The sequence below is a fragment of the Lissotriton vulgaris genome, chromosome 8 (genome assembly GCF_964263255.1).
Source record: "Lissotriton vulgaris chromosome 8, aLisVul1.2, whole genome shotgun sequence".
NCBI lineage: Eukaryota > Metazoa > Chordata > Amphibia > Caudata > Salamandridae > Lissotriton > Lissotriton vulgaris.
Genome location: NC_141696.1, coordinates 963,409,028 through 963,432,018, shown reverse-complemented (window position 1 = coordinate 963,432,018; position 22,991 = coordinate 963,409,028). Strand labels below are relative to the sequence as shown.

The following is a 22,991-nucleotide window of genomic DNA, read 5'->3' as shown; positions in this document are numbered from 1 at the left end:
AGGCTTTGGAGGGGGGTAAAATCTGATTCGATGGGTGGTCGTTTCTTGGAAAGCAAAATGTGTCCCGTATTAGAACAATATTGGGACAGCATAACTGTCCCTATGGACAGGAAGTTGTTTTTCCAGCTAAGATCTGGCTCCCTCCCCCTGAGACATTTAACAGGCAGGTGGAAGAGTCGGAATACCCTGTGCTGCCCAGCATGTGGCGCAATTAATGAAAGTGTGGGTCACTTCCTATTTGCTTGTAACGCCTATGCCACCCCAAGAAGGGTATGGTTAGCCCCAGTTTGTAAGAACCTTGGGACATCCAGTGCTGTTGAGGCTCAGAGAATTATCTGTACCACCACGGAGGAGCCTATTGTCATGGGAATAGCTAAGTATCTGGGGTGGGCCTGGTCCATTAGGCAGAGAGCTCTTTCCTCAAATGTGTTTTGATTATTGTTTTAAATCTGTGCTAATTTTTACATTGATCAAACTTGCACAACTGTTTTATAAACATGTATTTGACTAAATGTTTTATTATCATTTGCGAAGTTTTAAAATGTATGTTGTGCTTTTATGAGTATGCAACTCGAATAAAGCTTTCTACTTACTATTAATAAAGTATGTGTTGGATGCCACACACATGAAAAGAAGTGCCCCACTACCAGTATGTGGGGAACTGCACCTCTCTAACAAAATAAAAATGTATTTATTGTGGGAATGCTCGTCTTGCATACAGTCAAAATGCTGTCACTCACAGTGAAGAAGACAATGGTTGAAGTGTGCGGACCTATTGCCCTATTTTGTACGAAGCTGTGGCATATGACAAAATGTGCTGACAATTTAACAAACCAATAGATGAAGATTGCAGACTAAAAAGCCCTATATGCAAGAATAAAGTTACTTCTCTTAAGCTACCAAGTGAAAGTTCCGGTGTATCAGTGTTGGTGCATAGTTATGGGTCAAAGGTTCCCGTTAAATATTAGCAAACATGTTACTTCATACACAACATGGATAGCCAGGTTCCTCCATCTTGTCTGAAACCCAAATCACATCAAACTTTGACATGTCTGAAATAAAAGCTAGTGAAACACAGGAAGCCGCGGTTTCCATGGAATTATTTTGGAATCGTAGTCAATATTTTGAGCATGATATTATTATAGGACAATATTTTGTCTTTTAGTACTCTGAAAACAACTCATAATTACTATTAAGAATAAGAGCTGTCTTTTCATAAAGTTATTCAGACAACCTTTTAGTTACAGCGTGGATGACACTATGCTAATCCTATCCTTAAAGACTTGCAAACATATGAGGTAAGCAAATGTAGAGTGTCACTGGTGTTGAGAGCGCTCTATACTGGAGCTGCTTTCCATCTAAACTTGTGAACTACCTAGAGTTCCTTGCTGCTTTTTTGCATAATTTATGCGTCACTCTATGCCTGAAAAGGGATTGTTTTGACTTATACTGGGTGCTCCCTTGTGTCTGGACAAAGCTATACCTCTCTGAAGAGCTCTAATGAGAGCGAAACATGGGTCAGGTGTTGCTTTTATTCATTTCAGGTTGGCTTGGATGGTATTTTACCAACCCAAAGTTGTAATTCTGTGCCTGATGTGGTAAAAGGCTTTGGCCATTTTACAGCTTGGCATGGATAGAACTGTGCTAATCCTATGCTTAAAGACTTTGCAGTTCAAATGGCAAAAGACGTTGTCCCTTTCTATCTTGGCATGGATGGCACTGTGCTAATATTCCTATGCCCAAAGACTTTGATAGAAAAGCAGACATTTGAGATGAACAAATTTAGAGTATCGCTGATGTTGAGAGTGCTCTATACTGGAGTTGCTTTCCACCTAAACTTGAGAACTACCCAGAGTTTTCTGCTTCTATTTTGCATATTTTACTTGTCACTCTATGCCTGAAAGGGTATTGTTTTGATATATATATATATATATATATATATATATATATATATATATATATATATATATATATCGTAGTCAATATTTTGAACATGATATTAGAAGCGGACAATTTTTTTGTCTTCCAGTACTGACTAAAAACACAATTCATAATTACTATTAATAAGATGAGCTGTCTTTTCATTAAGTTATTCAGACAACCTTTTAGTTACAGAATATATTTCACACATTGAATTGAAGTTTTAATTTAAATACAAAATTATGAATCAATTAACAAGGATGTTTTTTCATTTCATGGTGAGTATTTTTTCATATTGAATGAATATGTCTTATGAACTTCAGAGCAGAAAGCATACACAGGTGCTGTTGTATTCCATCAAAAGGTGCTCAATGGAGACTTTCTTCTGTTACTTTTCACTCCCGTTTTGTCTGGGGTATAGTGGCTGCACCATTAACTTATATGACTTGCCTAAATCATGAAAAAAAAATTGTTTTTGCTTTTCTTAAAAACATACAACACATTTCGAAGTGCACACGTCACAGGATTGTTTATAGCATTAGGTTTCATAGGTCCGTGAAATATCCAGGGGTGGTGGTGTGTGTAAATTGAATTGCATATAAATGAGGTGTTGCTTGGCGAGCAAAGTCCTAAATTGTTTCCTGAAACAGAAGATAGATAGTGGTTTGCACATTTCTACTCAGATGTTTCAAGTACTCTTGGAACTTAGCAGGAAACTTCTTGCTGTTCGTTTCTGTTTGCTGCAGCTTGTGATCTCTAGTTTGCTGCTGTTGTTCTTTATGTTTTTTTCAAAGACAACAAAACGTCTTGATTTTTGCTGATAGGTATTTCAGAGTACCACTGTTGAAAGCTTTTTTGAGATCCAACAGCTAGTTTTGATATGATGCATTCAGGTTAAATGTAAATTTGATACTTGTATAGCACACTACTCACCCGCAAGGGTCTCAATGCGCTTGTACGAATACCGCTGTGGAACCCATCCTGGCTTTGCCTGTGAGGCGTCCACTCCTGGGCACCACCAAGGTGGAGGCCAGGCATCCTTAGCATTGTGGGGGCCGTTGTGGAGATTAAGCAAGCTATTGCCCAGAGTTGCAGAGTGGGACCCATGATTAGACTAGGCACTGAGGCGAGACTTATCAGGTCCGTGGAATTTTGAGCCCAAGACCCGCCGTGGCGGGGAATTGAACCTTGGTACCGGGCTAGACCTCTGCATCAGGGTCTGCCGCTCTAACCATTGAGCCACACTTCTCCACTGAGGTTGGAGGAACCAGCTGAGAACTCGGAGAGTAGGGAATATGTAGTCAGATTTTCAAAGTCCTTTGTGAGGCGAGCACAGGGGTAAAAATGCTCTTAGGCTATAACAGGTGGAACATAATTTTGCCTTACAGATAATATAAACTAGTGGTGTGAATGGAGTGACAGATCTATTATCTCTTTTCCAGTCAACACTGAAAATTGTACTTTGTCTTCAGCTGTGCGTTTTCACTCTCACATTAATAATAAAAATAATTGGCTGAAATTTTGTAAGGCATGTGGGTGGTATTGGAACTCCTGATCAAATGCTCACATATATAAATATTTATTTCTCGTACGCACGCCTCTTATTTGTTTTTTAACACATCTGACAGCCTTAACACAAGATTGCAAGGGTAAGGCTTCCACTCGATTCGTGACAAAACCATTGAGAAGGTTCTTTCTTCAGGGAAGGACATATTGCACTCTCTATGCAATGCATGTCAGAGACAAAGAATTGAACGTGACAAGAAGTGTGATGGTTAAGTGTACACTTTAGTTGTAAAATAGTCGCACATCCATTGTAGTGCAAGCACTCCATAGGAGACAAAATGGTACACCAAACAGCCAATAGAATGAGGAGGGAAAAGATACTCCTCTGGCCTGATCTGTGATGTGAATGACAATGTCTCAAACTCATGGCTGAGACTGAACCAAATAAGCTAATGTTGAAGGGAGCTGACCCAAAGTCAACTCTGTTTACTGTAGCAACAGGTCATGCAGACAGATGCGCTGCCAATCCAGACCTAAACCTGACATTATAAAGGGCAAATCATTCAGCGCCCAGCGATTACCAGGGGCTGACACTTTTGCAAGCACTCTACCCGTCACTTTTTTTTGTTTTTCTTAGCATGACAGACCAAGCACCACACATTCATAGCTTGTCACATTGAGTGCCATACTTTGCTGGCACACATCTGTTTTGTCTGCTGCATTAGTCTATACACCCCAGGGTGTTTAAAGGTCCAATACACAGATTTAAATTGTTACATACGTAACATTTCTGGGGAAAAACTTACACCGTTTTTACAACTTGTTTTCAAATTGTCTTTGCCATTCCAGCGTCTACTACTGTGTATCTTTAGGGTCTTAAAAGGGAGAAGAGTTGTTATATTATATAGCTACCAAGCCAACTGCTCTCAAAAGAACTGGTTCAAATCTTGAGAGAACTGTTTTCCCTTGAAATGTGTTGAAAACTTGAAATGTGTTGAGGCCATCCTGAAAACGAGTGGGCAATAAATGCAGCAGGCACCGTGTTAGTAGACAGAGAGAAATTATTATAGAGAGCACAAAGACCTTCAAAAAGTATTAAACAATTTGGATAATTTGGGGAGAAAGGGACACTTGGCTAGGTTACACTTACTAAACAGAAGAACAATTTGGATAATTTGGGGAGAGATGGACACTTGGCTAGCTTACACTTACTAAACAGATTCTGATTTGACATCTTCCGGAAACGTCGGTTTGAAACAATTTCTGCTCACAATACCAATGGAGTTGAGCAAAAGTAATTTTACAAAAGTGTATTTTCACAAATTAAGAATATAATTCAGTGACCTCACTAGAAATTCACATACATTCTAACACGCTTTGAAATGTACACATATCCTCTGAAATACTTTTGAAATCAGCAACAGCTGTAAAATTCCAGGAGTACTTCTATTGGACAATATTTACTTATGCACATTTTAAACTAGGTCGCAAATGTATTGAACAAAGTATCCCTTGGAATAAACCCCTGACCCAGATGCAATTTGTGAATGGTCCAAGTCTATTTCACCCAGGGAACACACTTGACCCGATTCACAAATTTTACAGTGCTGAGTAGCTGTGACTGTCTCTTTTAGTACTCCTAAATTACCAGAAGTAAGCGTGCTGTACCCTGGAAATCAGGCGTAAGTTAGTACTTAAGGTAAGCAATACAAAAATCTTTGCTTTTCAGGTTCAGTTACTACACCCATTTTAGGGATACATTTATGTGAGCTCCCAAGAGGGAACGATTGTTCATAATGTCACCACTACTCAGGAAGGTACAAGTTTGAGGATACTCTGTTCATTCCCTGGTGCTAAAAGAAGCTGATCTATTGCACCTCCTTTTGACTTATTTTTTGAGTAGCCAAGCATTTTGGGCACCATGTTTACAAAGTGCATATAATTTACAAGATTCTTTTAATGTTCACTCCACTTTCTTGTAGCGACATCCTCCAGACTCCAAAAGTAATTCACCACTTTAATTCAAACATTGAAACGTTTGCGATTCTGCGCAATGAATAAAATTAACATTGAAATTGTGTGGTCATCAGTGTTTCTCACAGAATTTGAGCGATTAACTTAATTTTAACGAATTACTATCTCATTAGCTGGCCTAGGATAGATCTTGACAAAAAGACGGAGACGTAAAACCAATCTGTAGTTATTTCTCAGGTTAGTACCTCTCCTCCCTACATCTCCGATTAATTGGTACTAAACTCTGTACTGTGGAAAAGTTATGGAAAAAGATACCAATAGATTCTAAACTTCAGTACATTTCTGAAAATTTGCCATTATATAGTAGCTTCTTCGGAACACACATTGAATAGCTTTAATGAAAATGAGCTCCTCGATCTTCTTTTTGGCACAGCATTCTGTTTCAACTTTTGTTTTTACTCGGGCTCCCAAATAGTTACCTATCTGCCTTCTTTTTGTTAACTATTAACGTGTTTTCCCTTGCCTTTGGCAAACCTTTCAATTTTCATAGGAGATTCAATATTCAACAAAAAGCTTTAAACTGGTTAATAATAATGTCTGAAGAAAAGTAGAATGGATGACTATGTTGCCAGAGGATAACCCATTTGTGTCAAGAAAAAAGTTCCTTTTCTAGCCCATTACTTTTAGTGTATTGCAATCTGAATACTGGTTAGTACTCCCTCCTCAGTTGATTACAGGAGGCTCCAACCACACCCACAAGGCGGCCATCCCAAGAACAAGCGGCAGGGCCTATATGTTTTGTGTTGTATGTTGGCACCTATTAACCCTAGAACAACCGCCAAGACTTACATGTTTTATATTAAATGTTGCAAGGGAGAGGGGCAAGGAAACTCAGTCACTTGTACCATAAGCAGACTAACCTCAGACTGGGCACCTTGCGATAACATACGCATTAATGTCTACACTGTAATGTCATATGTTTGTTAATGTGAAAATACCAATGAAAAAATATTTTAAAATAAAAATAAACCAGATCCATGACATCACATAGCTGCCCTCTCCCTACAGGTACATGAAAGTATTTCCCCGGGATTTTTTGCAAAAAAACAGGCAACACTTGACCTCTTTTGTCAAATATAACACGTATTTCAGGTGTTGATACCTACTGCAGGAACTTACTCAAATGCAGTCTCTGTTACATAAAAAGAAAATCTAAACATTGACTGTATTTCTCTCTCAGTGTGGGAATTCACAAATCTTTGAAATACACGACACAATCTACTAAAAGTTCACCAAAAAAAAGAAAAAACTGAGCACTACCCCTGGTAATCAAGTAAGACATTGAACTCTTAAAAAACGTACTTTAGATAGGAAAGCGGATAGTTATCTTAGTATCAATCTGAAAATCAGAAACTGTGGTGTGGAAAGGCCAAAATGATATGAAAAGCTCCCTGCAGTGTAAATACACTCATGAGCACACAGCTTGATGCATGTTGCTCAGGTTGGCCAGTTGAACTGAAGTACTTCTGAAGCTCGATCAGAGCAAGGGACTGATCCCTAGCTTTGATGGATACATTGGTAGAGTTGTTGTGTGGGTGGTGAGCTTAGTGCTTCCCTCAAAACCAGCTAAAAAGGAAAAGCATATCATACCAGAGAGAGAGGTGTACACAGCAATGAGAATGGCACAGAGTGGACATAGAGGGCACTTGGGGTTCAGATGTTTATTCAAAGTCAGTACCAGTGGAAGAAGAGGGGGGAAAATGAGCCAGCAAAATTAAATTGTTGGAAAAATAGGGATAAGCTGTACTGAAAATCAGAGACCATGGTGTGTCCCAACATGCCACACACCAGTCTAACTGGCATGAACAAGCTAAAGGAACAATCCCTACCCTCTACTAAATCAGAAAACGTGAAGTAACATGACAACTGATCTCTAGGTAGAAGAATATATTTTTGGGGTTTCCATTTAAAATAGAAAATAAGGACTTGGTAACCAAAATATTGACTGTGGATCGAGGAGGAAAGTCTATTGATCCTCGCTTTTTAAAAATGATGAAATCGTTCAATCCCTGAGAAATCACTCCAACCTCACATGCCTCACTCCCCTTATCTGTCAAACTGAGGAGTGCTTAGAAGCAGGTTGAGCAGCAGAACCAAGCACTACATTAAAATGTTTACGGGTGACTCGATATACAACTTGAAAACTGAAGTCTTGATATGACGGATTTACATCAATTTTCTTTGGAGGTGTTCAGACTAAGGACATTCCAGATTTCCGAGGTAGACGCGGATATCGTAGTGCTATTGCTTTTTCTCAGTTTTTTCCATATCTTGAACACTGCGTACATTTCCACAGTCATGACATTTTGGAAATTACATGCATACTTTCTGACTGCAACTTCAAGTAGAGAAAGTGTAGAAATATCAAACAGCAAGGAGGAGTGACAGAGTCCATGGATAAAGAGCTACTATAGCAGGTATTAATACATACTATCAATGTTGCAAAATATTGTGATTGCAGATAGCAGCACACCTAAGATGCAAGCAGGGGTGAGCAGTGGGAACCTGAAAAAGTAAGTCTATGACAGTTGGCCACACAGCCCAGGTCACATACTCCACCAGCAACTCCTATGCCATATAACCAAGTCCACCAAAATTAAGTACGTCCAAATTATACTATAGAGTGGACTAAAGAATGGTGCAATAGGCAAATTATGCAGGAAAATACTACACCTGTGTGACAACATTACTTAATTATTTTGTCATTTTTATATATATTATCAATTTCTCTGCAAAGGTTTCACCTCATTAGTACAAGTTTAACAAGCAAATATAGCAATAAGCTACAAAAAGATGACCAGTGAACCTTTGCAAAGGCCCTTCCACTGTGCACCAACATGTGCTGCTGCGTATTTAGTAACTTTTCATAAGGTTGAGCTAAGAACAAATTTATTTTTGTTATAAATTGCATATTATGCAGCATATTAGAGATTATGTAGCAAATCCATAATTATGCAGAAAATGCCACAATCGCAATAAAAAAACTATAATTACTGCGGCCCTGCTTAGAACTGAACGTTGCAAGCACTAGAAGAGATGAAATGTTGAGGAAGGTATGCAATGGTACAGAAACAGAAAGGCTCCTGAGAGATGTGCGAGTGATGGAGACCTTGACATCAGAACTTCTAAAATGTGGCTTACAAGAGATGTGGTCAGAGACTCAACATATTTCATTTAGCTTGTTTCTGAATACTGCAGAACATCGAAAAACAAATATTATGGCCACAATTCCCAAAGATGTTGCTTTGGCTTATTCTTGTACTCCTAGAATTCATAAGTAAACTAGGACTACGCTTGGCTTACTCCAAAAATTCAAGAGTAAGCCAGGAGTATTATAAGAGCAAGTTACACCTTCTTATAAACAATTTCTGTGAATCAAGCCCAGTGATTGTGGTTTAATATACTTCATTTTTTTCTACACTGATCTAATAAACATCAACATGATTTTCACTATAATTTCCAAGTTTGCTTCTTTTTCCAGCAAATATTGTGGTTTATTTACTGACATTTTTCCCTGGAGATTTAAATTAAGACCAAAATGAAATTGTATTAATATTGCCCTAAAACCCTTGCTCAGAATTCTCCGATTGACTCAAAAATACAGCAGGCAAGTTGTCCCATTTGTTCCAAACGAGTATTGGGTGTTTACATTGAGGAAGACAGTTAGTGGGTGGTGTGAAACACAATCTCTTCCTGGACTGCACACACGTGAAAAATAGAAGGCTTGCACACCAGCTATTTCTGATTAGCAAACGAGCCAGGGCTTGCATCGCTTTTTTGTTTCACGTGATGATGGATTAGCAGCACACTCAGAGACCCGAGGAGAAGAACTTTCAACACGGCAGGCCCACATCAGAAGGCGTGTACCGGGCAGATCTCTGCGTTTAAAGGCAATCCATTAAAGGCCAAACACTACGTGGCCCTGGAGTCTAAATGTTAACAACAATAACAAAAGTCAGGATGTTCTTTAAAAAAGGAGAAAAAAAAACGTTGATGGTTGAGAGAAAGAGCTCTGCAAAAGGGCTCGGTTTTTTGTTTAAAAGAGAATCGTCCTTTTGAACAGATTTCTGCCTGGAGACTTGGAAACGAACGCCCTGAACAGGAAATGATAGTTTGCTAATAAAGCCAGGTAAATCATTTCCCAGGCTTCCGGGCGGGAAACTTGGCACTGGGAGCTTTTTGACCTTAGTTGGAAGGCAATTTTCTAGAGGTGACAAGCCCTGCAAGCGGCAAGGAATGTGTTTCTAGTTGAGCAGATAACATTTTTGAAGACTCTTGCAATGTGATCTGCAAGGGTTTTTTTTGTGTTTGTTTTTTAAGCTTTGCTTACTTTGAACCGTCACAAGAACATTTATCTTAAATACGGTTTACCCCTCACGCAAGAGATCCCCGAACCCTTATGCAGCACAACAACTACATAATAATAAGAAATACAATAAAAACATTAGAAAACGTAAATACATTTCTCCTTGAAAGTGTTTTGTAGCTTTTAGCTCATTGTTAAGGTAGTCTTACTCCATACCTATAGCTCATCCATGTTTTGCATTCTGGTGCAGGTAAGTACTCCTCGCCCTAATTATATGTAATGCAGAGTTGTTTGCTGGACTAAGTAGTAAAGAGTAACTGAGAAGTCTCCCAGCACCAGTCGCTCAAAGTCAAACACTGGGCGTTTCCGCTAACTTTGGATGCAGAATGGGCATTAATCTTACTGTAGGGCATATTAGTATTTGCATGTGTGTGCGTGTACGTGCGTACGTGAGAGCGTGCGCTCTGTCAGGGTCACTGGGTCATGAATTGACAAATGGGAATTGAAGTGTTGGTGGGAGGCTGTAGCTCCAGGACAGGCAAATCAGGTCCAAGAGGGGATATATGGGCACAGGGACATTTCATATCAGAATGCATAAAGGGCAGTGGGCAAATGGGCGAGGGTAAAATGATTGAGAATAGAATAAACAGGGGCCAGAGAATTTAAGTGTAGTATAGAGTTTGCCTTTTACATTTTGGGACACCTAGACAATAAACACAGTGAAAGCCTTTTCTGTAGTTTGTGTATTCGGCGTTTACATATGAAATGTTCCTATATTTCCACGATAATGTTCATCTTCACGTTTCATCCTTATGAGAAAAAAAACATTTTTTATATAGTTTTTCACATACTTTCAATAGATATGGACGGCCACCTTATGAGTTAATTCTCCCACTCTGTGAACGAAAAGGCCACAAAACTAGAAGGAAGGTTGAGAAAAGTGGCCAAGTGAGGAGTTTAAAAATGAAAACGCAACTCGAGTTAAAATTTCAAACGTTAATATATTTTCTATTTTATAGTGAACATATGCATCTCTCACCACTGTTTGCAGCAACTATGGCGTCCTCATTTTAAAAAAAGGAGGCGACATTCGCAAGATGCCTCTTAAAATAAATATTTCTTTTTTATAAAATAATAAAACTTCAAATAAATATTCTTTACACTAGACAATATGTTGGAAAAATTAGAAAATAAAGGCAGATTTTTTTTACCGCAACTGTACAATATACATGAAGTTCAAGGGGGTAAAATCAGAGTCTGGGAATAGCAAGTTTCCATAAGGCAAAGTACAATCTAAAAAGACATACTGACTGGTGATTCACATTCAGCTGAATGTAGTACAACATATTAGTATAATATTTGTGACTGTGCTATGATTATGGCACCATTCTTCACAGTTGTAAATATCATATGTACAAAAATATAGCACATTATCTCTGGCAGAAAACAATGAAAAAAAATCCCTTTGCTACTTTACAAATTTTTGCAGGTACTATTCACAGACGACAGAGCTGCCAAGGAGTGTCGTTGTTGCTTTAGCTTATGCGGCGGGTGGAGGGGGAGAGGACATGGTGGAGGGGGAGAGGGCATGGGGGAGGGAGAGGGAGGGGAGGTGAGATCACAGAATACTGGATCAAATTATTGAGCTCCATAGAGAACAAGCTACAGAGTTAGGAAGGCACACACAGAAAAAGCGTGTCACTGCAAACAGCAAAGTACACCACCCCAACCCTCCTGCTCACTGTGCCAGGGTTAGAAAGGTTTAGTTGGTTGCATATTTGTGTTAGACGTAACAGTCGTATTACTGCAGTACAAATGCTGCCCGCATCTGCTGCTATGTGGGCTTTTCAGGGTTCCTGGGGGGCACGCTGGGGGCCTTGCAGCAGACAGTGTTTGAGTGCTTGCAGCGGCAGCCGGGCCTGTTGAGTCTGTCGTGGCAACCCTGGCACAGCAGGAGGCACCCCTTGCCGGGCAGGTAACAGCACAGGCAGGGCAGCAGCAGGGACAGGGCGCCCATGGCGGACCAGCGGGCGCAGCAGTGCGCCTGCGTGCACGAGCACGGCTTGTCGAAACAGTCGTCCTCGTCGTCGGTGGAGCAGTGGTAGAAGAGCCCCTTGACGCAGCACACGCACGTGCCGTAGTCCAGCGCGCTCTGCGCCGAGCACAGGCACTGCTTGTCGCAGATCCAGCACGAGGGCAGGGTCCGCGGGCACGTGCACTCCCGACACTTGCACTTCCCACAGTCCTCGCAGCGGTACGAGTGCTCGCCCAGCTCCGGCCTACTCAGGGGCTTCAGAACGTCCGTCTTGAGGTGGTCGCCCTTGGGCTGCACCCGGATAACCTTCTCGGGGGCGAGTCCGGAAGGGGAAAACGAGGAGCTCAAGAGTCTGTGCTCGGAAGAGGCGCTGCTCGTGCTCGTCCGCGTGCTGCCCCGGGAGCCGCTGCTGCCCGTGCTGGTGGACCGGGACAGAGGGGCTCGGGTGCAAGGGGGGGCCGGCTGCGGCTGGCCCCGGCTGTGCTGTCGCTGCTCGCTAAACCCATGGGTCCTTTCGCTTTTGGGCTGGCCCACTGTCCGGGGGGCGGGCTTTGTCCCAGGCCGCGGGGCCACGGTGGGCCCCTCAGTGTACTCATTAGTGTTCCGTATGGTGCGGATTTGATCCAAAGACAGGATGTGGACTTGCTGGGCCAGGAAGTCTCTGGGGTCGGCATCCCCATGCTGCCTTCCGGGGTCTCGCCGGGTGGGCAGAAAGGGCTGGGCCCCACTGCCGCCATGATGAGCCCGCGTCTCCATCAGTTTCCCAAACAGCAGTCACTGGAGCAGCACTAGAACACATCTGAGACCCTGCAAGGAGAAGAGGAGAGAACAGTCACAACCACATCATAAACGCAAAACACCACATAACATCACAAATGCATTTCACTGCAAATGCAAATACCAACTCGGTGAACATACTGAGGAACCTTACAATTAGCTCATTAAAACTGCTGATAACAGTAATGCAATGCATTCCTCATCACTGTCTAATTTCGCCCGTAACGAGTATAGACTGCATGGTGGGGGTGGGTTTGGTCTGATGACATGATGAACTAGGCCTTCCAATGTCTCTGGACTACAGCTGTGTCAATGACAGGTCAGAATGTGGTCTGTCATCATTCATGGATTACTTGATGTTAAGTTTTGGGACCACAGTGGCCTTAGATGCGTAATCGTGGATGGCACCCTTGTGTTTTAAACCCGTTATTAATTCTAGAATAAAAAAATCCTATTCTGAAACGATACACAAGGAATGTATAAGGTCTATGTACTGCGAGTTTCATATGACCCCAACAGAAAGGGCCCCGATACCCCACAGAGATACAGAGCAGATGACTTAGGGATGTGTAAATGTCACCCAAGGGAGTTATTACAGGGCTTTATTAGAAGTAAGGACAAGTCTGCACAAGCCATCTGATCAGATAGACTACTACTTTTACATCATTTACACCACCTCAATTGACAGTGGCATGTATCAATTGCGTGGCATGTATCAATTGCGCGGCTTGTTCCGGGTGTTTTCACAGATTTTCAAAGAGAAAGCAAAGAAGGACTACATTATAAATTATAAAAACAATACCCATTACAGAAATTGTACAACGCTAGAGGGGCTGTCGTCGGTATTAATAGTTATGTATGGACTACACTCCATGTTAACATGTGCGTGCATGCCTGCCACTCAGAGATATGGTTTACCTCACAAGTATAACATCATTTTTTCTTCTGTAAGCTAACGAGGACTCTCCTCTCGCGCAAAATCGCAGCACCCCAAACCCCCTAGCATGCCCCTCTTCCATTAGGCTCAGCAACCTTATACACACCTAATTAGAACTCCCGCCCCATCATTTTTTGTACACCACTTTGCTGCTTTGAATTTAAGTTCACGCTCTACAACCCCAATGCAAAACCCCCTGAACACTATTAAAATGTTGTTTATTAGTACATTGTTCATATTAACATTGCCATAATTGTGATACAGAATCCTGCCTTGCCGTTGTACACAAGCGCCCTACTGACTGTCAGAAAACTGAAGCCAACCATGGGTTTAATTGGAACACCTGAACCAGTTGGGACAAGGGGAGGAGGAGGGCCGCAAAATGGAAGTACCGGGTGGGAAGTCCACGTTGCACTTTCTGGGTCGCGAGAAGGCCTCCTACGTGCTAAAGTGGGTCATGTGTAAGCACCTCTTTGTACTGCCCAGCCTTCAGCGGAGCCGGGAGAAGATAGCAGCGCGTGTATCATTTACATCTGACCTCCATACAAAACAATGCCCTTTTGTTTCTGGATGGAAGGGAGCTCACACTTGCAAAACTAAACAGAATGCATTTGAATACAAGAGCGAAGTAAGCAGACAGAAGTGGGGTGGGGGCGTCGGCGTACACCACAAACTAGTGAAACACTTGCGTGGTCACGGCTGGGGCCATATGAGGTTTGCACGGGTGCAACAACACAGAGAATACATTTTGCACACTTCTGTTGCGGCTGTGATCAGTAGGCCGAGGGAGCGGAACAGTTATGTTTTTGCAACATTCCATACAGGCACAAAGCTGGTGGGCAGGGAGAGAGAGTAAATCAAATTTATGGTGTAATATTATTCAACTAGGTGCCCCACCCAAAGAGGGATATGAAAACCCTAGAACAGATTCAGATTTTTGACTCAGAATTTATGAGAAAATCAAACACGGGGTATGCTTTTCGGGAACGCCTGAGGTTCGTGAAAGCTGTGGATTTTGGGGAAAGGTTTGCCCTATACCTGTACAAACGGGTCAATGTTTAATCGGAACCACATCGTTTTATCCCGGTGTGCTTTCAGTTCCCCATCACCCGATTTGTTTAAGTAACTAGCTTGCATTCAGTTACGCAGAATGAGCACACAACTCATGAATTGCTCAGAACCCAAAGCTAAAAAGGCAAAACCAAGTTAAGTTCCCTATAGCGGGGGCACAGTTTTACCTACACGACTAGTTTTACTTGACCCCACCCCTCCCCTGACTCTGCTAATACCGTATCGATTCAAATAAGGGCTAAAGCGAGAGTGGTATATGCGTGAGTCCTTTAGTATCTATTAGTATTTATTATATTTAGTATCCGCACACTTGTTGCAAGTGGAATTCCTCTCGTCTTCTGCACAAGACTTCATTGAGAAATAAAAAACTGATCTAAAGGTATTCATTTAAAAGGAGGGGTAGCTATTAAATATGTATAACTCATCTATTAGCTTCCCCAATCAAGTTCCTATACTGATAAACTAAAATGATTAAACTAGGAGCATTGTTTAAATACAACATGCAGAACCAGTAGGTGTAATCCCGGCCCACGTGTCAAATACAGTGTGATTGTGGCTAAGTATTTTCGTCTCCAGGTGCTACTTTTCGGTTAATCCGGGTGTGGGGGTGGTTGGGGTGAATGAGGGCACCCGTGTACAGTGGGTAGAGTTCCTTTAAACCAGAGCATGTTCTTCCTTTGAAGGCTCTTCTGAAATGTAAAAGAATAAATACTGAACAAAATGACCAGGCCAAAAGTTTGGCACAAACCAAATTAAAATAATGCCAAACCAAATTAAAATAATTGAGGGGGTTCAGTAGGGGGGGGTGAGTGACTTGCACTGGTCCGACTGTGTGGGCCTTTGTAAGCTTCAGCCCCCGCAAATACAAAAACCACCCTCCACACAATTTTTAGGACTTTCTTGTCAAGCCCAAATGTGACCTTCCAAATCTTTGCCCTTCAAGGCCTGACAAAGGAACTCGGAGGATAACAAGGGGCCTCTTCCCCTTTATCTTTTCAGCAACCCCCTCTGCACATCTTTCAATAGGCAATTCAAATGCCAGGAAGTGCTGCCCTCCCCCAGTCACATACACACCTTCCACCCCCTCTCGGATATTTACATAGTACTCTGGCTCCTTTGTGGCTTCCAGCCAGCTTCCCCCCTGCTCAGTGAATGACAATGTGGTGCCCTCAGGATGTTTTCAACATAACAAATCAGCTCCCCCCACTTCCAGCCTGCCACCACCACCCCACACACAGATGTGAGCGCCCACCGACACCCCTGCAGATCTGTCCTGCAGGCCCTGGCTGCAGACAGTTCACACAGCGGCCATCCGGGGTGTAAACAAGGGCCATGCCCTCGGCGCTCCTTTCACATGCGCGGGGGCACAAAGAACGGCCAAAATGGGCTATGGCACATGAAAAGGCCTGGGCAGTCTTAGCGGCTGCTGGGTGAGAGGCTGTCTCCAAGAGGCAGGTATGTGTTGGTGGAGGCCACCTGCCCCGACTTCTCATGTGGTGGGCACCATTTTGTGCAGAGACCTGATGTAAATAGACGTAGACTTTTGTTTAAACATTTTTGCTTCACAGACACGGTATGCCCAGAAGAGGAGGGCATGAAAACAACCACGGGTTTGTTCCTTTAAAGACGCGTTCATTGAACCAGCCATTGAAAGGTGGCACACATGCCAACATCTGGCAACCCCCACGAGGGAGGTGGTGTGTGTGTGTAAATGGCGAACTTCTTTAATAGGTGAAATACTTTGGAGCGTGTTGTATTTTCAAGCGAATACACTAAGACAACCTTAACAGCCCCATGTATTGTAAATCAAGAAGAACGCCTACAACTCCACACAAACACACCAGGAAGACTTGTCATCCTTTGCTCCAGTGCTGAACGTGCACAACGTGCTGCAACATTCAACGAGTATTGCATTGTTTCCTTATCTGTCCAACACTGCAACTAGGGCCTTCTAAGACCGCTCTACTGCAACTTGGAAGAAAACAATGCAGAAATAACGACTGAAAGACGCGATGCAAACATATCAGTTTTCTAAGGGATAAAGTTGCTGGAGTAATAAGGCCGATTCCAGACAGCAAAAAAATAGTGCGGAACTGTTTGAGCCCCGGTGGAGACAGACAGTGAGCATGAGGGCTCCCACAGGCCCGCGGCAAACCTGTAGGACCCGGCTAAGAGGGCACTGGTGACCAAACCACGGATCACTCGGGAGAGAAATCGCAGCACTGTGTGAAGGAAACTTACACAAAACAATTCAGTAACTTTACAGTAGGGCTCCTACCAACACCGAAAAAAACACTCTTTGGGTAGATAGGCAGAGATGCACGTTCTGTGCGCAAGTTGCTTTTTATTATTTAAAATCTGCTCACTCGCTAAAAACTCAGTGAAAAGGCTAATCCCTTGTAAAGAAAATGGTTGGCCTATGGGCACGATTCTTAAAAGGAACAAAAGCGTTTAAAAAGCAAACGCAGAGTCCTCAAGTTTAAAGACTGGTGAAGCGATGGAGACAGAAAGACGACGCAAACTTTGTTAAAATTAGAGAGGCTGCAGCTGATATTTTTTACTAAAACTCTTCTGCGATAGTTTCATGTCACATTTTTGAAGGGGATTGAAAGAGAAGCCTTATTTACCATCTCGCACGTCTTTCCATGCAGATTCCAGCGCTGAGATCCGCCCCTGGCACTCAATGGCGGTGTCGCAGGGGGCTCGGCGGCCGTCACTGTAGGTCCGGATATGCACACGCCGTGGGGAGAGGGGGCCGTGTGTAGGCCGTGGGAGACCCCCCCTTTATTCCGGGTCCCACTAGAACAGCTGGACTGCCAGGCCTGCGCCGCGCATGTCCGGGGCAGGAAGCTTCAAGATCGCAGGCTGATCTTCGGCTCTCGCCCCAGCGATCGAGCAAAACAAAAAAGAAATCAAAAGCAGCCACAAGTTTCCCAAACTAGAGCAGCCTGCAATCCATCCGAAAAAGGAGCTAAAACAAAGAATCCACGGCAAACAAATCCGAGCTGGAATCCTGGTGCACGTTCCCTTCAAGCAACAAGATAAGAAGATATAAAAGCAGCGTGTTCTGGAGTATGGAGTCCGGCTGGGAGCGGTTGCAGATAGCTGGCTGTGCGGGGCAAGCTTTGCCTCCTTGTGCTGGGCTGTGAGTGTTGTCTCTGGCTCTTGCCGAGTGCTGGGGTTTGCAGGTCTCTGCAGCTCCTGTTGAGTGCTTTGCGCTGGCGCTATGTGCAGGTCTCCTGTCCCCACAGTTTGTGCGCAGGGTCTCTGGGTGTCTGCCTCCTCCTGTTGTTGTGCGCCGGGCTGTGCCTGCGCTCGGGCTCTGGGCTGCGCTCCCTCCCCTGGCGGTGTTTCCGGGGGCCGGGCTGCCGCGGCTCAGGCTGCGGTGAATGGCGTCATGTGGATGTGAGCAGGAACAGAGGCTTGTTGTCCCGCAGGATATGGCGCATCCGGTCCCAGCTCATTGGCTCTGCGGGGCTCTCACATTCACTGCCGCCGGCGCCCCGCCAGCACCGAGAGGGGGCTGGGCCTGGGAGAGAGAGAGGTAAAGCGTGAAGAGCACACACACGCTCAGAGCCCAGCCAGGGAGAGAGATAGGACAGGCATGCACTGCCCCTCCTCTGTGTAAAAGCTCACACGGGCAGAGCGGGAGGGACAGGAACACGAGCTGCATGCGGAGTACACCCTGCTCCAGCAGCAGAAAGAAACATATACAGAACCGACTGCAGAGATTGAGGCGGCGTGCGGTGCACCAACAAAAAGCAAAACGTAGTACACGCAGCGAGAGCAAACTATTGAGCAAACGCACCACGCATAGATGCAACTTACAGCCACGCACAATGACATCTCTAACAGCCACACACAGCACACATTGCATCAGAGACCTACCTATACATGACATGCACCACAACAGAGAGAGCTCGCAACTTACAGCCACGCACAATGACATCTCTAACAGCCACACACAGCACACATTGCATCAGAGACCTACCTATACATGACATGCACCACAACAGAGAGAGCTCAACTCAACAGGTAGAGTGGTGTACAAATGTCACCACACCACCTTAGATATATCACACGACTTTAGTAATGATATACAGATAGATAGATAGCCTACGCCGTATGATAACCGTATATTGTGACATCACAACTGTGTTGTTACCACAGTTAAGGCATCGCAGCAATACAGTAGCCTCAGACATGCAACTACTATCTGTCAGTGCCTTGACGAACAAAACACGCATTTGCAAGGCAATCGGTCTCGCCTTTGGGACCTTATAAGTATTTTCCATGCAGCACATTATTCTGGGTGCTGCAACATGGAAGCTTCTACACTAATAGAAACACTAATGAAGCATTGCATACTTTTAACACACAACAGAATAAGCAGGAACCATACTAGATCTTCTACTTGTAAAAAGAACTACTTATGACACCAATGTGAGCATACTGGACAGTAAGGAATAATTAAGAGTAAACTTTGAAGGATTTGTTACTTGGTGTATTAAAACAAAGTTTCGGTTTTAAGACAATTCCCTCCATACAGAATTATGAAGTGTAACCAAATTCACAAACAATTCGTAATTAACTAGCAGTTAGGATTATTTTTTTTGGAAGGGGGGTTGTAGTTACGCTTTTAGAATTACAATAGGAAGGTGAGCCACCACCTCTAAAGCACTGTGGGCTTATTAGTAGCTCCGCACATATATGCAGCAAGCCCTCTTTTTCATACATATGATAGATTTTTTTTACATGGACATCTGACCGAGTTAATCGTCCACACTATGCAGCCCCTAACGAAAACGTTTTGTGGGTGTCCTAGCACACTGTTATGGGACTTCCAGTTTTGCTTTTTACAATTATAAAGAATGTTCCAAAAAAGCATTTTAAGTGATCTCCTGCAACAAACGTCCATGCTCTGCAATACACCAGTTCCCAGTGTTTTTTTTGTTTTCCTCACCATGCTGCCTTATGCCATATGCCATGACCAGCACCACGTTCATACCCGACAACTAGTTGCTGCTTACCGGTGCCATGACTCTGTGCTGAGACCCCAAACCTTCCACAGTTCCACCACTTCCGGGCTCCCGAACTCATACCACCGCCCGGAAGATGTCCTCATAACCCCCATTACTTAACTAACAAAAAAATCAACACTGCCAGGAGATGAAAATAGGAGGAGAGCGTAAGAAAGGTAAAAATATAACAACATCGGCGTCCCCCAGGGCTCAATCCTGAGCCCAACGTTATTTAACGTTTATATGTCCCCCCTAGCAAAGATAATCAGGGATCATGGCTTCCAAACTGTCTCATACGCTGACGATACACAGATCCTGGTCACCATGGGCCCCGACCCAGGCGACACCAAAATCAGATTTCGGTCCTGCATGGTGGCCATCAAAAAATGGATGACTGAGAACTTTCTAATGCTTAATGCAGAAAAGTCCAAAATAATGCTGTTCGGAAAGGCACACCAATTATGGGAACAGGACTGGTGGCCCATTGAACTTGGTCAATGCCCCCCCCCCCCTAAAGGCACAGTCCGAAACCTAGGAATCACAATGGATGACCAACTCACAATGCAACCACACATTAATAAAGTGGTACACACCTGTATAGGCCTAATGAGAAGCCTCAGAAAAATATTCAAATGGCTTCCTTTAACTAGCTGAAGACCACTAATCCAAGGCTTAATAACTAGCCGGCTGGATTACGGCAATGCATTGTTTGCTGATATAAATGCCTCTAACATAGCCAAACTACAGACCATTCAGAACAGCGCGGCTAGGCTCGCACTGGACCTTCCACCAAGAACCCCGTCTGCCCCCTGTTTGAATCAACTACACTGGTTACCAGTTAACAGACGTATAAAGTTCAAGGTCTGCTGCCTAGTCCGCAAATCTTTAAACGAACAAGGACCAGCATATATCAGAGATAAACTGCACCGATACAGCCCAACGAGAAATCTTCGCTCCTCCAACCAGCTACTGTTAAAGACGCCTAGAGTCCGCACAGTGAGGAACGGTGATAGATGCTTTTCAAAAATTGGTCCTTCCATCTGGAATTCACTTCCCCTAGATCTGAGAGCAGAACCCAATTTGACTATCTTCCGTAAGAACTTAAAAACTCTGCTCTTCAAACCTTAGTCAACCACCTTCCATTCCTATCAGTTCTGTTTTATCCATCTGTCAGCGCTATGAGACCTAACGGGTGAGCTATGCGCGATACAAAAACAAATACAAATACAAAAAAAAAATGATTTGGCGAGCAACAGCTTCTCTTTCTCCTGAGCGGCAGGGGGAAGGGAGTTGCGGTGAAAGTGGGCGGCCGCTTTGAACAACAACTGTGGCGTGCAGCAGGATTACAAAGTTTAATTTGAATAAAGAAATTAATTTGCGAGTCGCAAATCAAGAATGGTGTGCACCCCCCATTGTTCTAGCTGAAATGCAGCATGCTAGTGAGTATCAATAGCAAAACAATCGCGGTCCTCTTTTAATAAAAAAAAAGTGGTTACCGACTTAAACAAGCGCGTCCCAGGCGGCCCGCGCTCACAATAACAAAGAAAGAGTGCTTCCAGCCTTTTAAAGGAGAGCGTGTAACTCCGCGAGGACACAATCAAATCCCGGTGAGCGGGGCCAAAAGTGGACAGAGCGGTAACAAGGAGGAACTAATAAGCCTCCCTTCCAATTGTGAGCCAGCGTTTAGCATGGAGGATGATGCCAGCGAATGAAAAAGTTGGGCAGGGCTTCAAGTTCGCCTCTGAAAGCTTCGGAATCCGTACTGATTCCAAGAAGCCCTCGCATGGCGAGGGCAGCGCCTGCGTACTGCTAATGCCAGGCGAGACCTAAAAACATCATGTTTTACACAGCAGTGTACAGAAGAAACACACAGAGCACACACAACCACAGCACTCGGAGGCAGGTGTACTTTGACACACCGATGTACACAGGAACCAAGAGAGCTAATACACACTCATGGTTGCCACATAAAAGACACCCAGAGCACAATAATCGCCCCTTCAGCAGTCTATACCTGGACATAGAGCACACCAGAATTAGAAAAACACTATAGGGTGTTACAAGGTCAACTGAACACAGTGCATCAACTTAAGTTGGCAGTTACAAGCAGAACACAACACAGAACTGCTTCACACAGACCAGATACACAAGAATAACGCAGCAGCATAGCTTCTCATACCACAAAAAGTAAGCAGTCAAATTGCACATCTAAAACACACTGCATAAAAGTCGTCTACATACTGCTCACATGTGAACAGAGCCATTGGAAAATCGGGAAAAAGTGATTGATAAATCATTTATTCAAGAGCTCCGATCTAGAACCCTCCCTTCATAGATTAGACTATGTGCTTTAACTAGCTCCCTGAACCCAAAGCAGGTAGTGCTTTTCAAAACTCAAAATAAATAAATATACATATAAAATATAGTAATAACTATTCAGCATAGCACATGTTCTGGCATACAGCTACACAGAGCATGTTGCAGAATCACAGGAACGCAAATATCATAAGGTACACGCAGGACCTATTTTAATGTCTCAAAAATAGACTTTTATGAAGTAAGTTTTTCTTTCCCTGCACAAATGTGGCCCCTTCTGCTCATCTTACTGGTAAACACCCATCCAGGTCACACATGTTCCGCAACACATATAAAGAACGCACAACACTAGAAAAATACAACTACGCACAATACACTGCACCAGAAACAACTATGTATGTTGCTCAAAAAATTTATTTTAAAATTGTTAAAAAAATATTGGTGTTTACACACAGCAAAGTATGTAAAGTAGAAAAAGTTAATTACAGCGTAGATGAATCCCAATAAGCCTATCACATGCAAACATTATGAAACATCTACCATTTTAGTTTGTCGTTAGAGCAACATGATTGCTTCCTTCTTCAAACTATAATCAACCTACAAATACAGACTTTGATTAGAAAATAGAATATTGTTTTAAGCTGCAAATCACCAGGCGAAGGCAATATATTTTACATCAATTTTAACCAGGTATCCAAATCTTCACCAGTGTTTGGATCCGCTTGTGTTTTAACAGCTGTTCAGCCACCGATCATTCAAGAACGCCCTCCGAGCCAGGCTTCCACTGATGGCCCGTTGGGCAGGAGGATGATGGCCTTTGGGCTGCAGCAGTATTTGATAAATCTTCTGGTCAACATCAGGCATAAACTTGCACATCTATATTCTTTTTTTTTGCCTCCTGTGCCAGAGATCACATTTCTATTCCACCACTGTTCCCACTGTACCCACTACAGCCTGTGGTCTCAACAACATTTTCCCCCATTAGCCTTGTATCACCATATGTGACCAGACCACACAAATAAAGTCAGTGCCCAGTGCCCAGCTCCCAGCTTATTGGGCACAGGTGTT

General features: G+C 43.3%; 1 protein-coding gene across 1 annotated transcript; it reads right to left on the bottom strand.

Annotated features, from left to right (window-relative positions):
* Window positions 1–10,747: 10,747 nt before the first annotated feature.
* Window positions 10,748–17,893, bottom strand: SPRY2 (sprouty RTK signaling antagonist 2). Its single transcript, XM_086934813.1, has 2 exons — window positions 17,214–17,893; window positions 10,748–12,608 (listed from the first exon to the last, which is right to left on the bottom strand). Exon 2 carries the CDS (start codon window positions 12,555–12,557, stop codon window positions 11,601–11,603), a length of 957 nt encoding a protein of 318 aa, XP_086790939.1. The 5' UTR covers window positions 12,558–12,608; window positions 17,214–17,893; the 3' UTR covers window positions 10,748–11,600.
* Window positions 17,894–22,991: the final 5,098 nt, after the last annotated feature.

Coding starts and splice junctions, on each gene's coding strand:
- SPRY2 (XM_086934813.1), bottom strand. CDS start 12,557: ATGGAGACGCGGGCTCATCATGGCGGCAGTGGGGCCCAGCCCTTTCTG.